Consider the following 15,242-nt stretch of genomic DNA (forward strand, 5'->3'; position numbering starts at 1 on the left):
TGAGGAGGGGGAGGGAGAGAGGGAGAGAGGGAGAGAGGGAGAGAGGGAGAGAGGGAGAGAGGGAGAGAGGGAGAGAGGGAGAGAGGGAGAGAGGGAGAGAGGGAGAGAGGGAGAGAGGGAGAGAGGGAGAGAGGGAGAGAGGGAGAGAGGGAGAGAGAGAGAGAGAGAGAGAGAGAGAGAGAGAGAGAGAGAGAGAGAGAGAGACCCAATATACACACACCTTGTAATAACTTGTTAGGGAAAATACAATTTTTTTTTCATAGATGGCAGACACAGGTAATACCGCCCATGTGTTTTTACCTCTGTTAAGCGATAGGCGTTTTAAAAACAGATGGGGGGGGGGGGGCAGTATCAACGATGAATCTGTAAAACTTACTTTTGAATAACAGTGACACCTACGTTCCTGAACTAGAGCAGAATAAAAGGGAACATCTGGTTCTGTTCTCAGCACTGTTCCATATTTACTGATGGCATCTTCATACCTGCAAGTAGATTTCTTTTTAGGGCATAAAAACAAAATATAAAGAATATAAAAACTCATAATTTGCCATATCTTATCACAAAACATGGGGAATGGAGCCCTCTTTAAATAGATAGGTTTCCACTGCAGTAAGAGACAAAAGCTCTTGGCTGAGGAGTTATGCACAACTTCCTTGCAGTTACTGCACAAAGTGAAGAAAACACATCAGCTCTTGTAACAATTTGCATAATAGACCAGTCTGGGCTTGGATATCCTGAGGCAGTGGAAGCATCTGAAGGCGATTGCATTTAGAGATTGTACTCAGATCATTGAATTAAAATAGATAGTCCAATTAAAGGAATAGAACATTAGATATGTGGCCAGGTAGACCTTGTACTATAACCTCTATTTTCTTAGCCTTTTCTCCACTTTCCTGTTGCAGTAAATCTGCAGTCAAACAAGTAACAGATTCAGACCTATTGCTTGCAGTAATTCACCCCCCCCCCCCCCAAAAAAAAAAAATAAAAAATAAATAAAAACTGTTAAAATTCCCTTGTTGGAGTTCATCAAGAAACACAAGCCATCTGCAGGAGAATTAGACACCGATAAAAAAATAAAATAAAGTTGGTCAGCCAATGTAACCCTTCCCACTCCAACCATCATGCTCCAGTTTTGTGCAAAGGCATGACCAAGTGCCGGTTCACACTGGGACGACTTGTCAGGCAACTTAGCCACTTGACAAGTAGCGCCTCTTTCTGTACAATGGAACTGTTCTAATCGGAGCGACACAAGCCGATCCGACTTAGAAAAAGGTTCCTGTACGACTTTGGGGGCGACTTGCATTGACTTCTATAGAGAAGTCGTTTTGCAAGTCGCCGCAGCTGTCGTGTCCAGGTCGCCTGAGGCAGTCGCGCTGCAAGTCGTGCTGCCTCAGTGTGAACCAACACTAAGAGTAAACATAAGACCAAGAGAGGGGTCATACATTTGTATGGCTGAACTCACAAAAAGGGTGCAGGGACTTTTTTTCATAGGTGTTCACACCCATGCAATCCGATTCCTGTCTGAATCCACAGTTTGCACTGCGATCTGTGAACTGATCTGGGGGTGTCATTAACATTGTATTGACACCCATAGCAGTTTACAAAAGGCAATGTGAACTGCCTGCGGGAGAGATGCAATGCGGGAACCAGCGCTGGAATCGTTGTTGGAAGATAGACATCACCTTAGGGAGAAAGGAGGCCATAGGCCTCAAGACAACCTGGAAGAACTGGGCTATCTTGCCACAGAAAGAGTCTGCCCAGAGGTCCGAGTACCTGAAGACTGGGCCAGTTCGGTACAATGAGAAATACTAATGCTCAATCTCATTTCTGCAGATTGCATTCTACAAATGAGGAAGGACTGTCAGAGGAGGAAAGGCATTGATCATATTGTACTGACCCCCAAGGTGCCCCCAGAGTATACACTGCCATGACTAAAGAATCCCTAGACCTCTACATAAACTTGTTAAGTTTTTAGTTGAATTTACAAGCCAGGAGGTCTATGTCCAGCATTCCCCACTTGCCACAGATCTTGAAAAATACAACTGGACACTTTTATTCTCTTCCTGCCCAGGCCAATTGTCAGCTTTTAGCACTGTTGCACTTTGAAGGACAATTGCGTGGTGATGCAACCGTGCACCCAAACTAAATTTTAACCATTTTGTTCACAAAATAGAGCTTTCTTTTGGTGGTATTTAATCAAAACTGGGGTTTTTAATGTTTTGCCAAATAAAACTAAAAAAATAAATGAAAATTGAGAGAAAAAAAAAAAGAAAAAAAAAAAAAAAACAATTTCTTAGTTTGTTATAACATTTTTCAAATAAACATTTCATAACTTTAGCCCAAAATGTATTCTGAAACATTGCTTTGGTGAAAATAACCCAAATCTGTGTATATTTACTGTGTGGAAGTTAGAGAGTCCACAAAACTATGGTATATCTCTAAAAATGTATCATTCCTGATGTACTAACAGCCCATCCCATTTCCTGAGGCCTGAAAATGCCAGGACAGGTTTTTTGTTTTGTTTTGTTTTTTTAATACATTAGGTTTGCTTATAGCAGTGCATTACGTTGCTACCAGCAAGCATTTTACCGAATGAAAACGGATTCAGTGTGTTTTTTGTGATTAGCTGTGGACTAGTGAAAGCCAATCAAAATGGTACAGATTGGCCCTGTCTGTACCATGTGATCAAATTGACCAATCACAGCTAGCAACACAATTGTACACATTGGATGGCATGAAAGGAAGCCATCCATTGTGTTAAACTGTCAAGTAACCTGCTGTGATTCCTCACGGCAGCAACATGGAACTGGTATCGAGCGGTGTCCCATAAACACGGCCAGTAAGGGCATGCGGTCGTAACAAAGCCACCACCCAGCTATCATTTGTCTAAAGGCTGACCGTGAAGCGGTTAAGAGAAGATAAAGACACCATTACATAGATTTAGTCCTTATTATTGACATCAGTGATGTCTACAGGTCTTACCTTCCTTCTTTTATGAGTTCTTCAGCTGTCTGTATCTGTTTATTTAGCTTCTTGACTTGCTTGTAGTGTGCAAAACAATTTTTGTGATCTGGATCAAGTTTCAAACACTCCCGAATTTCACTATTCAAATGTACATTTAGGAAGTTAGTGCTTATCAAATGGAATATGCTAAACTTAAAAGAAACTAACTAAGCATACACTTGAAATCCATGTAAATGAACCATTTCACCTGCCATATGTTATATTTCTGCCAGAGAGCATAACCAGAACGTTGAACTCCACTGTACTAGCAACACAAGGTCAAGAATACCATAATAGATTTGTGCTTCTCATGCATGCTCAGCGGACAATGAAACAGCTGCAGCTTACCACTGAATAGGCTTTCTGCTCCTTCCGCCTATCAGCACAGTCTCTGGAAGCATGAATACATATATTGCATACTACAAAGCTCATATTGGCCTAGAAAACCTAGTCTGGGTGAAGATGTACAGAGAGAATACAGGACAGCAATATCAGACTAATTTGGGTATTTACATTATGGAGCAGCTTAAGTTATGTAGACATTTACAAAAATCTACAACCCCGATTCCAAAAAAGTTGGGAAGCTGTGTAAAATCTACATAAACAGAATGCAACCATTTGCAGATCTCAAAAGATTCCTAAAATATGATGAAATCTTTGTGCAAGGGGCAATGCCAAATGCACATTGGATGCCCATGATCTTTGGGTCCCCAGGCTGGGTTCACACATGCGAATTGGAATGCGGGTTTCCCCACATCCAATTCACAAGACAGGAGCTTGTGACTGGCTCTCAAGGGAGCTTATTCACACAGCTCCGCAGCGGCCGTGGTCTGCATTTAAAAAGGGTCTTGTGTGTGTTTCCAATTGAGGTGCGAATTTAGGCAAAAATTCAGACTGGATTCGCACCTGAATCGTGACCAGGGTCGCATGCTGTGAGCCACAGCATATGTGAACCCAGCATCAGACTGCACTGCATTAAAAACGGGCACGATTCTGTAATGACGTGAAGGCTCTATTATGCAAAGAAAAAGCCATAGCTGAACATGATCCAGAAATGCCATCATCTCTGTGCCAAAGCGCATTTAACTGCTTCAATACTGTGCACTTTTACCACCTTCCTGCCCAGACCAATTTTCAGAGCCGTCACACTTTGACTGACACCTGTGCAGTCATGCAACGCTGTACCTGAATGAAATGTTTAGCATTTTTTCCCCACATAAATAGAGCTTTCTTCTGGTGGCATTTAATTACTGCTGGGTTTATTTTTTCCCAAAACCTAAAAATAAATGGGGCAAAAATTGAGAAAAAAAAAAAAAAAAAAAAAAAGTTTTAGCTTGTCCAAAAATTTTGTAAATAAGTAATTTTTCTCCTTCACTGCTGTGTGCTGATGAGGCTGCATGGATGAGCAGGCACTGATGGGCACAGATTGGCATTACTGTTGGGACTGCACTGATCATCATGTTCTGATTATCTGTACAGGTCTCCGCTGTGAGGAAATTATGCTGATCGGCTCTCCTCACACTGTCAGTGTGAGGTGAGCAGATAACCAGCATTTCCTTGTTTACATGTAATCAGTTGTGCATGGAGACGTGTCATCAAAGACATCATACGACATCCCAGAACAGAGCACCCCGTATAGACAAATAATGGCTGACGAGAGGTAGTTAAAATGGTCTGTTGCAAAGTGGAACACTGTTCTGTGGTCAGATGAATTTTAAATTTGACACTCGTTTTGGCAACCATGGTCGCCGTGTTCTGCAAGCTAAAGAGGGGAGGGAACTTCCAGCTTATAATACATGCTCAGTTCAAAATCCTGCATCTCTGATGGTTTGGGGGTGCATTAGAGTAGTAGAAGAGTCCAGGTGCTTAACTAGTGCGTCTACCATTTTCACTAATTGCAAATATTTGGCGCATCTTGAAATGAAAAATACAACAGATGACCCAGAATTGTTGCCTACATTAGGCAAGAATGGGACATTTCTCTCCCAAAACTCCAGCAACTGGTCTCAGTTCCCAGAAGTTTGGGAGGGTTGTTAAAAGAAGGGATGCTATACCGTGGTAAACATGGCCCTATCAACTTTGAGTTGCAACAATCAAATTTCAACATTACCTTATTTTTTTTCCTAAAAATGGTAGAAAATAGAGAGAGAGAGGAGAGAGGAGAAAGAGAAGAGAAAAGAGAGAGGAGAAAGAGAAGAGAAAAGAGAAAAGAGAGGAGAGAGGGAGGAGAGAGGGAGGAGAGAGGGAGGAGAGAGGGAGGAGAGAGGGAGGAGAGAGGGAGGAGAGAGGAGGAGAGAGGGAGGAGAGAGGGAGGAGAGAGGGAGGAGAGAGGGAGGAGAGAGGGAGGAGAGAGGGAGGAGAGAGGGAGGAGGAGAGAGAGAGAGAGAGAGGAGGAGAGAGAGAGAGAGAGGGAGGAGGAGAGAGAGAGAGAGAGGGAGGAGAGAGAGAGAGAGAGAGGGAGGAGAGAGAGAGAGAGAGGGAGGAGAGAGAGAGAGAGAGGGGAGGAGAGAGAGAGAGAGAGAGAGAGAGAGAGAGAGAGAGAGAGAGAGAGAGAGAGGAGAGAGAGGAGAGAGAGGAGAGAGAGAGAGAGAGAGAGAGAGAGAGAGAGAGAGAGAGAGAGAGAGAGAGAGAGAGAGAGAGAGAGAGAGAGAGAGAGAGAGAGAGAGAGAGAGAGAGAGAGAGAGAGAGAGAGAGAGAGAGAGAGAGAGAGAGAGAGAGAGAGAGAGAGAGGAGAGAGAGAGGGAGGAGAGAGAGGGAGGAGAGAGAGGGAGGAAGAGAGAGGGAGGAGAGAGAGGGAGGAGAGAGAGAGAGAGAGAGAGAGAGAGAGAGAGAGAGAGAGAGAGAGAGAGAGAGAGAGGAGAGAGAGAGAGAGAGAGAGAGAAGAGAGTTTATCTGTATGTTTTTGTTCTATTGTGAATGAAATATAGGTTTATGAGATTCGCTAATCATTGTATTTCGTTTTATGTAGAATTTTACACAGCGTGACAACGTATTTTGGAATTGGGGGTGTAAACTTTTTTTTAAGCCGATATTTATGTGCCCAACGTGGTGTGAATATTAGTCGCAAAGGTTTCCTTAGTCCATGTGTGACTTGCCATGGCATTCTAGACCTAGAAATACCCATTTAGATATTTAAATTGCCAGGGTGAAAGATATGGGTGAACAAGGACCACATTAAATGTGGTTATTGAAGAATTGTGTACAGTATCTGTTGTAAAATTAGTTTTTTGTAGATTGGGTTATAGTAGCCAAGTGGCCTATTCTTCTTACGAATGTTCACCTTAAAAAGAAAATGTACTCTTGGTAGCGTCCATAAGTTTAAAGCTTGATAAAATGCAACAGCTACACTTACAAACCAACTTGAAGTATTTTTAAAACAAATCTGCAGGCATAAGCCCTTTCATTGTTCTAGTCCAGGGGTATCCAGTCTTTCTAAACAAAGGGCCAGTTTACTGTCCTTCAGACTTTAGGGGGGCTGGACTGTGGCCAGACTAAATACACCATATTTGATATTAGGGGGAGAAATACTGCTCCACGATTGGTGTAAGTCAGAGGAATAGTGCCCCATTGATGTTATTGGGAGAAAAGTGATTATAGTTATTGTCAATGGCAGGAATAGTGCCTCAAGGGCCTGATAAAAAGGTAGGCAAAGGGCCACATCCATCCCTCAGTTTGGAGACCATAGTTCTAGACAGAGAAAGGAAAGACTGACTGTAGTTGGGCTTTAGGTTGCAAGCCTGTTAAAATAGCTCATTAAATCTTTTGTTGCTCTGACCAACACCTCCAACCTCCCCATCTCCCATTGCTTTAAATTCACTGTATTGTTTTGCATTGTACTGAAAAATATGCCATCACATTCATGCCTGTAAAGAAAAAGTATTGCAAGTCTTAAGCAGGCAAACACTAGTAGATTTTCAAAAAATGTTCATCAGTACAATTAATTACTTGATAAATGTCGTTCAAAAGTTATTAAAAAAAAAATGGTTGTTTTAACATTTAGTTTTTTAGTGAATAGACTTTCCTGAGCAAAAAACAGAAAACACTGTAAAAAATGTGTTCAAGAAAATGTTTCCATCTTGCTCCTTCAAACTGTTCCTACCACTGCAGATTGAACCAACATCGATTTGACCCCACTAATGACAAGAAAATCGAACAAACATTCTAAAATGAAAAATTCTACCAGTGCACGAGTTTCCAAACTTTATAAACAAAGGGCCAGTTTACTGTCCTTCAGACTTTAGGAGGGCCAGACTGTGGCCAGTGGGAGTACAAAAAAAAAATTACATAATGCCTGTGGTCAGTATGAGGAGGAATTGTGCCCCATATTGGGCATTAATGACAGGAATAATCCTCTATTGGTGTCAATGGGAGGAATAGGGTCTTATTATTGACAGTGAAAGAAATAATGTTTCAATGTTTATATAAGGAGGAGGATTAGCGCTGCATATGTGGGGGAGGAATTCTAAAGGGCCAGATAAAGTCATACATCTGGCCAGTGGGCCGCAGTTGGGAGACCACTATACTCGTTTATGGCCAGCTTTACTTTGTATAACCTACCTAAGTGACATTTCATGGTCCCCCAGCTCATAGTATATAAGGCTGACTTTGTAAAAGGCACCAGTGTTGTCACTCTTTAGTTTAGAGGCAGCTTTCAGGTCAGTGATGGCTTTTCCAGACTCCCCCTGATTGATGTAGCACTCAGCCCGCAGTTCTCGAATCTCTGCATCCCACACACACGTCTATAGAAAAACAAAAAAACAAAAAATTCTCTTTATTCACTTATACAAAGTACTAGCAATGCCTTCGTGTGGAACAGCAAGATGGCTCAGTGTGATATTGGAAAACAAATACTGCCCCTTCCTAACCTGCAAACAGTTACTGTAATTTCTGAGAATCAATAAACACTATCTGAATAAGACCTGCAGTAAACATCCAGGAATAAACAAAAAGCAACAATTGCAAAGAATTTCTGTGTTTCACCTCATAAAACGCTTATGTCTATTAACCAAATGTTCCTTACCTTTACTGTGGGAACACGTGCAATCTGATGTTCTAGACTCAAACTTAACTTTCAGACTTTTACCGTGTAATTCTTTGGATATTTAAAATACTTAGAGCACAGAGTACTTTGTCCTTCCTACCACATCAAAAAACAAACACACACACACACACACACACAGACCAGAGAATTTATCAAAACTGGAGCAGCTGTGCAAATTACTCAACCAGCCCGAGTCAATACTTTGTAGAACCATCTTTCACTGCAATTACAGCTGCAAGTCTTTTTCTCTCTCCATCAGCTTCGCACATCTAGAGAGTAACATTTTTGCACATTCTTCTTTGCAAAATAGCTCAAGCTCTGTCAGATTTGATGGAGAGCATTTGTGAACAGCATTTTCAAAACTTGCCACAGATTCTCAATTGGATTTAGGTTTGGACTTTGACTGGGCCATTCTAACACATGAATATGCTTGGATCTAAAAACATTCTATTTTATCTCTGGCTGAATGTTTATGGTCATTGTCCTGCTGGAAGGGGAAAGACCGCCCCAGTCTCAAGTCTTTTGCAAACGAACAGGTTTTTTTTTATAAAGCCTTGTACTCAGATTGTTGGCCAACAAAGCGTCAGACGCTTGTCCAAAGGGCGCGTGTCAGGAACTTGTCTTGCTTGCAAGAAAACGGTACATAATTGTCGTAGTGACGTACAAGGAATTTCAGCTCTTGAGTGCCCCCCTTTGGGCACCTTCTGCTAATGTCATGTTTGGCGAGCATTGATTCTGAGCATGAGTGTTTGTACTTTCAACTTTTGTGTGACGAACTTGTGTACAGATGATAGGAAAAATATGACAACAGACCATTGTCAGCCGAAAATTTACTAGTTTGCCAGGCAACAATTGTTTGATGGAGTGTACTAACAGTCAGATTTTGGGCCAATAGTCGGTCACCACACAATTCTCTGCCGAAAATCCAATAGTCTGTACGAGGCTTTAGACTGCCCTGTATTTGGCTCCAGTCATCTTCCCATCAACTCTGACCAGCTTTCCTGTCCCTGCTGAAGAAAAGCATCCCCACAACATGATGCTGCCACCATCACGTTTCATGGTGGGGGTGGTGTGTTCAGGATTAGGTGTAGTGTTAAGCCGCGTACACACGGGGCGGACTGTCTGGCCAACTTAGTCCATCAGACAATCCGACGGACAGTCCGTCATACCTTTCGAATGAACGGACTTGACCACACACACCACGGGTATCCAGGTAGGCGGGGCCCGCGAAGGAGACGTCGCCGGCCCCGCCGCCTGGTATGGACTTAAAGGGGAACCCCAACGCCGAAAAAAATCGGCGTGGGGGTCCCCCCCAAGTCCACAACAGACCCTTGTCCGAGCACGCTACCCGGCTGGCCAGGAAAGGGGGGGCGAGCAAGCGCCCCCCCTCCTGAGCCGTACCAGGCCGCGTGCCCTCAACATGGGGTGCCTTGGGGAAGGGGGGGCCGCACGGCCCCCCCACCCCAAAGCACCTTGTCCCCATGTTGATGAGGACAAGGGCCTCTTCCCGACAACCCTGGCCGTTGGTTGTCGGGGTCTGCGGGCGGGGGGCTTATCGGAATCCGGGAGCCCCCTTTAATAAGGGCGCCCCCGGATACCGGCCCCCCACCCTATGTGAATGAGTATGGGGTACAATGTACCCCTACCCATTCACCTGTAAAATAAAAGTACTTCTTCTCCAGGAGATGTTGCCTCGACGATCTCTCCGGCCGGAATGCCAGGGACGCACTGCGCGGCCACTTATATAGGGACAAGGGGCGGTGTCACATGGGTTGGTGTCACATGGTGACCCCGCCCCCTTACGATGTCATAGTCCCCATGTGACCAACCCATGTGACACCGCCCCTTGTCCCTATATAAGTGGCCGCGCAGTGCGTCCCTGGCATTCCGGCCGGAGAGATCGTCGAGGAAGAAAAAAGAAGAAGAAAAAAGAAAGAAGAAGAAGAAAGAAGAATGGAAGGCGGCGGCGGCAGAAGAACCGAAGAGGGGGACAAGACCCCCGAAGTCGGGAGAAGAGGCCGGCGGTGAGGAAGAAAGCCGGACTCCTCCGCTAGCAAAAGAGCTACAAGAAGATAGCGGAGGAGTCCGGCGAGAAGACCCCCGAAGACGGAATTTTTATCTCGTGTGTTGTGGTGTTTTTTTTTGTACTTTTATTTTACAGGTGAATGGGTAGGGGTACATTGTACCCCATACTCATTCACATAGGGTGGGGGGGCCGGTATCCGGGGGCCCCCTTATTAAAGGGGGCTCCCGGATTCCGATAAGCCCCCCGCCCGCAGACCCCGACAACCAACGGCCAGGGTTGTCGGGAAGAGGCCCTTGTCCTCATCAACATGGGGACAAGGTGCTTTGGGGTGGGGGGGCCGCGCTGCCCCCCCTTCCCCAAGACACCCCCCCCCATGTTGAGGGCACGCGACCTGGTACGGCTCAGGAAGGGGGGCGCTCGCTCGCCCCCCTTTCCTGGCCAGCCGGGTAGCGTGCTCGGACAAGGGTCTGTTGTGGACTTGGAGGGGAGCCCCACGCCGATTTTTTTTGGCGTTGGGGTTCCCCTTTAAGTCCATACCAGGCGGCGGGGCCGGCGACGTCTCCTTCGCGGGCCCCGCCTACCTGGATACCCGCTCAAAATGAGCGGACTTTTCTCCGGGCGGGAAAAGTCCGCTCATTTCAAAAGTACGGCGGACTGGCACACACACGGGCGGATAGTCCGCCGAAATGCGAGTCCGACGGACAGTATTACTGAAATTCCGAAATACTTAGTCCGCCGGACTGCACGCTGAAAAAGTCCGCTGAAGCCCACACACGAGCGGACTGTCCGCTGAAATGTGTTTCGGCGGACTAAGTAGGCCAGACAGTCCGCCCGTGTGTACGCGGCTTTAGTTTTCTGCCACACAGCGTTTTACTTTTAGGTGAAAAAGCTCAATTTTGGTCTCATCTGACCAGAGCACCCTCTTCCACATGCTTGCCGTGTACCCCACATGGCTTCTTGTAAACTGCAAATGGGACTTCTTATGGCTTTCTTCTTGCCACTCTTCCATAAAAGGGCAGAAATGTGGAGTGCACGACTAATAGCTGTCCTGTGGACAGATTCTCCCACCCAAGCTGTGGATCTCTGCAGCTCCTCCAGAGTTAACATGGGCCTCTTGGCTGCTTCTCTGATTAATGCACTCCTTTCCCAGCCTGTCAGTTTAGGTGAACGGTCATGTCTTGTTAGGTTTGGAGTTGTGCCATACTCTTTCCATTTTTGGATGCTGGATTGAACAGGGCTCCAGGAAATGTTCAAAGCTTGGGATATTATTTTAGAACCCAATCTTATTGCTCCACAACTTTATCCCTGACTTGTATGGCGTGTTCCTGGGCCTTCATGATTTGTTCACCAAAAATCTCTAACAAGCCTCCAAGGGCTTCACAGAACAGCTGTATTTATACAGGGATGAAATTACACACAGGTGAACTCTATTTACCAATTAGAGGACTTCTGTAGGCAATTGCTTTCCCTAGATTTTAGTTAGAGGTATCACAGTAAAACGGGCTAAATACAAATGCATGCCACATTTTTCAGAGATACACAAGATAGATAGCCCTAGATGACAAGGTGAAAAATCTTGCACAATTTTGGAACTAAAATACAGATTAAGATGAAGGCAAGTCTTATAGCTCATATCCTAAATTGTGATTTTCAAAACCTACTTAGAGACAACAAAAAAGTTGATTGTACTTTAAGAACATGCCTTAACCCCCCCCTCCCCATTTCGCTTACCTCCAGAACAATGTTAAATATGCTTTCTGCAGTGGCGTAATCCTCTCGGTCATAGGCAGCTTCTCCTTGCGAACGCATGCGCTGAATTTCATCAGACTTTGCCAGCTGAGAGGTAGCCTCCTTCTCTTCTTGATCACTTGGATTAGATTTGAGCTTTTAAAAAAAAAGATAAAAATAAAGGAACAGTTATACAGTAGTTGAACAAAATCAGGTCCAAATAAATAAAATCAATATGGCAATTTTACATTTTATAAATTAGTCAAAAACAAAAAGCAATACAACTTGCAATACCTTGTATAACAGAACTGCCTGCAAATACCACTGACGCATAGGAAATACATAAAAAAGGTAGTTTCTCCCCTCCTCCCATCTTCATAGACACACACACTGTACTTAGAGCAAGAAATATGCCAAGAGCCCCCAGACATTCAATCACATACTCGCTGTTCTATACTGGACATCTCCATCTCTTATACCTAGCCCTTCAACTCGTATACCCAACTCATGTTGGTTGAGTAGGAGAGCACAGTAATAAAAAGGAAAGAACGATAAAAAAAAAAAAAAAAAAAAAAAAAAAAACACAGGTTCCCCATTTTCACAGACTGGCATACCTACTGTGCTGTGAAAAAGAATTTTTAACCCTGATTTTTTTCCCATATTTGTCACAGTTAAAATGATTCTGTTCAAGCTAAAATGTTATTATTACACAAAGATAACCTGAGTAAATACAAAATTTAGGTTTTAAATGATAGCATAAAAAGCGGTCCAAACCTGCCTGGCTCCTATGTAAAAAAGTAACTGCTAAATCATGACTGAACAAAGATTAACCACATTTCTTTGGAAAGCCAGACCTGTTGCATTAAGAAATCACTTAAATAGAAGTGGTCTGACAAAGTGAAGCATGCGAATGCGAACAGATCTCAAAAAGCAACACATAATGCTGCAATCTAAAGACATTCAAGAACAGATTAGAAACAAAGTAATTAACATGTTGCAGTCTGGAAAGGGTTACAAAGCCATTTCTAAGGCTTTAGGGCAACAGCAAACCATGGTGCAAGAGATTATCCACAAATGGAGAAAACTTGGAACAGTGGGGAACCTTCCCAGGAGTGGCCGGCCTACCAAAATTACTCTAAGAGCCGGGTGACGACTCATCTAGATAGTCATAAAAGAACCCAGAACATCTGAAGAACTGTAGGCCTCAATTAAGTGGTTGTAAAGTCAAAATATAATATAATATAATATATATATATATATATATATATTTTTTTTTTTCTTTTTTAATGCATTCAATACGTTAAGATAAAAAGCCTTGTGTGCAGCAGCCCTCCTCAGCCCACCTAATACTTACCTGAGCCCCATCTTGATGAAGCGATCAACACTTGGCTGTCCGGCACTTCCCTCATTTGCTGAGACAGCATCTCGGCACCATTGGCTCCCATTGCTGTCAATGTCAGTGAGCCAATGAGAAGAGAAAGAGGGCAGGGTGGGCTGGGCGGCTCTGTGTCTGAATGGACAAAGGAAGCTGTAGCTCAGTCTCGGGTGGCCCCATAGCAAGCTGGTTGGTTTAGGGACGGAAGAAAAAAAAAAAAAAAAATAGTACAAACAAGGAGCTGCCAACATACAAACTAACAAAGTCCTAAATCATATACAAACAAAAAATGTGGCACTAAAATCTGTGCATATTAAAATAAAAGCATATACATGCCAAAACTCCCAAGTGCATACAAATCAACAGTAAATGAAACGTTGCAACAAAAACTGAATCAATGTTACAAATAGGTAGGAGAGGTAATTGCATCAATGTGCAACCACTCCCAAAATTTAAGTGTCCCGTGAGTGCCAAATATTCGATGGGCGTCTATAGGCGTCGGGGGTTAACATCATCCTCACTGCTTGGTTCTGGCCTTGGAGTTAGTCTTACCTTAGCACAGGGGGTTGAGCGCTGAAAGCTTGTACGACACACCGCTGTAGGGTGGATGTGTCCAACGGTTTTGGTCAGATTACTTCTGGCAAGTCTGTTCGAGTGTCAGCGTTTGACTACACAGAGACTCCTATAGACACCCATTGAATAATTGGCACTCACGGGGCACTTTATTAAATTTTGGGAGTGGTTGCACATTGAGGCAATTACCCCTCCTACCTATTTGTAACATTGATTCGGTTTTTGTTGCAACATTTCATTTACTGTTGATTTGCATGCACTTGGGAGTTTTGGAATGTATATGCTTTTATTTTAATGTGCACAGATTTTAGCGCCACATTTTTTTTGTTTGTATATGATTGGTTTAGGGGACAATTACTTTTTCATAGTGCCAGGCAGGTTTGGACAGCTTTTTTCCCCCTTAATGAAATCTCATCATTTAAAAATTGCATTTTGAATTTACTCAGGGTATCTTTGTGTAATAAAATTGTTTGATGATCTGGATAATTTAAGTGTGACAAATATGTAAATAAAAAAAATACAAATAAAAAAAATCAGGAAAGGGGTAAATATGTCATAGCACTGTAGAGTAAGAAATGCGCCAAGGCATCCACAAGATTCAACTATGTATTCTTAACATCTCCATCTACCATACCTGCAGTTAACCTACCTACCTCATGTTGGATGATTATAAAAGCATAGTATATCTGTTACCAGAGGGGAGTTGCACACAAGGCCAATCCTAGGGTCACAGATGCCTGGGTGCAGAAATATTTTTGGCACCACCACATGGGTGTGGTCATCTTGCCAACTCCTCACCTTTACAAATGTTTCTATGGCAACACAGAGGAGCCGTCTAGGTGGCAGGACTTTTTACAGCGCTGCCAAGCTTGTCTACACAGGTGAAGGTACATTTTGGTGCCCCATCCTCCACAATGCAACCCCCCGCTGTCTACAGCCTCACTGGTACCTCTGTAACGTTGCACTCATAATGTGATGGGGTGCAGCATGAAGGAAGTCACACAGCATTGAAAATTTGAGCTGTGCTGAACTTGCACCCCCATATCCTCCAACCCAGCACATCACCTATTCAGTACAACCCCCCCCCCCCCCCAACCAATTCCCTCTCCAACTCCCTCCAGCACAAATCCTCATACCCCCATCCAGCAAAACAAACCCCCTCAAATTTCTTCTCCCAGCAAAAATTATATCCCCCCCCCCCTTCTTGCATAATCACCCCCCCAAATGTCTTCTAGCACAGATCTTCCTCCCCGTTCTGGCACAAATCCATATCCCCCATCCCAGCAGAAAACCTTCTTCCCCTCTTCAAATACCCCCCAGATCCACTATTCCAGCTAAAGTCTTCTCCCCACTTCTAGTATAGATCCTCTTCAAGTCCTCCATTCCAGCACAGCCACCATTAACCTGGGTTAAATCCCCCCTCCCCCCACTACACATTGTGTTCCTGTGTGATTCATAGAGTGAACTGGCCCTGAGCCCTGGAGCCCAGTGCTGAA

The 15,242-nt window shown here is 44.0% G+C and overlaps 1 protein-coding gene across 1 annotated transcript in view; it reads right to left on the reverse strand.

The window, feature by feature from the left end:
* DNAJC3 (DnaJ heat shock protein family (Hsp40) member C3) overlaps positions 1 to 15,242 on the reverse strand; it is an 83,049-nt gene that overhangs the window by 22,556 nt on the left and 45,251 nt on the right. The window contains exons 5-8 of the mRNA XM_077483031.1: positions 11,802 to 11,954; positions 7,561 to 7,742; positions 2,983 to 3,102; positions 377 to 482 (exon numbers count right to left, since the gene is read on the reverse strand). Of these exons, the coding sequence (XP_077339157.1) occupies positions 377 to 482; positions 2,983 to 3,102; positions 7,561 to 7,742; positions 11,802 to 11,954 (561 nt within the window). The remainder of the gene's footprint in view (positions 1 to 376; positions 483 to 2,982; positions 3,103 to 7,560; positions 7,743 to 11,801; positions 11,955 to 15,242) is intronic.

The sequence above is a fragment of the Lithobates pipiens genome, unplaced genomic scaffold, assembly GCF_037356315.1.
Source record: "Lithobates pipiens isolate NorthernLeopardFrog02 unplaced genomic scaffold, aLitPip1_a1.2 Scaffold_16, whole genome shotgun sequence".
In the NCBI taxonomy this organism is placed as follows: domain Eukaryota; kingdom Metazoa; phylum Chordata; class Amphibia; order Anura; family Ranidae; genus Lithobates; species Lithobates pipiens.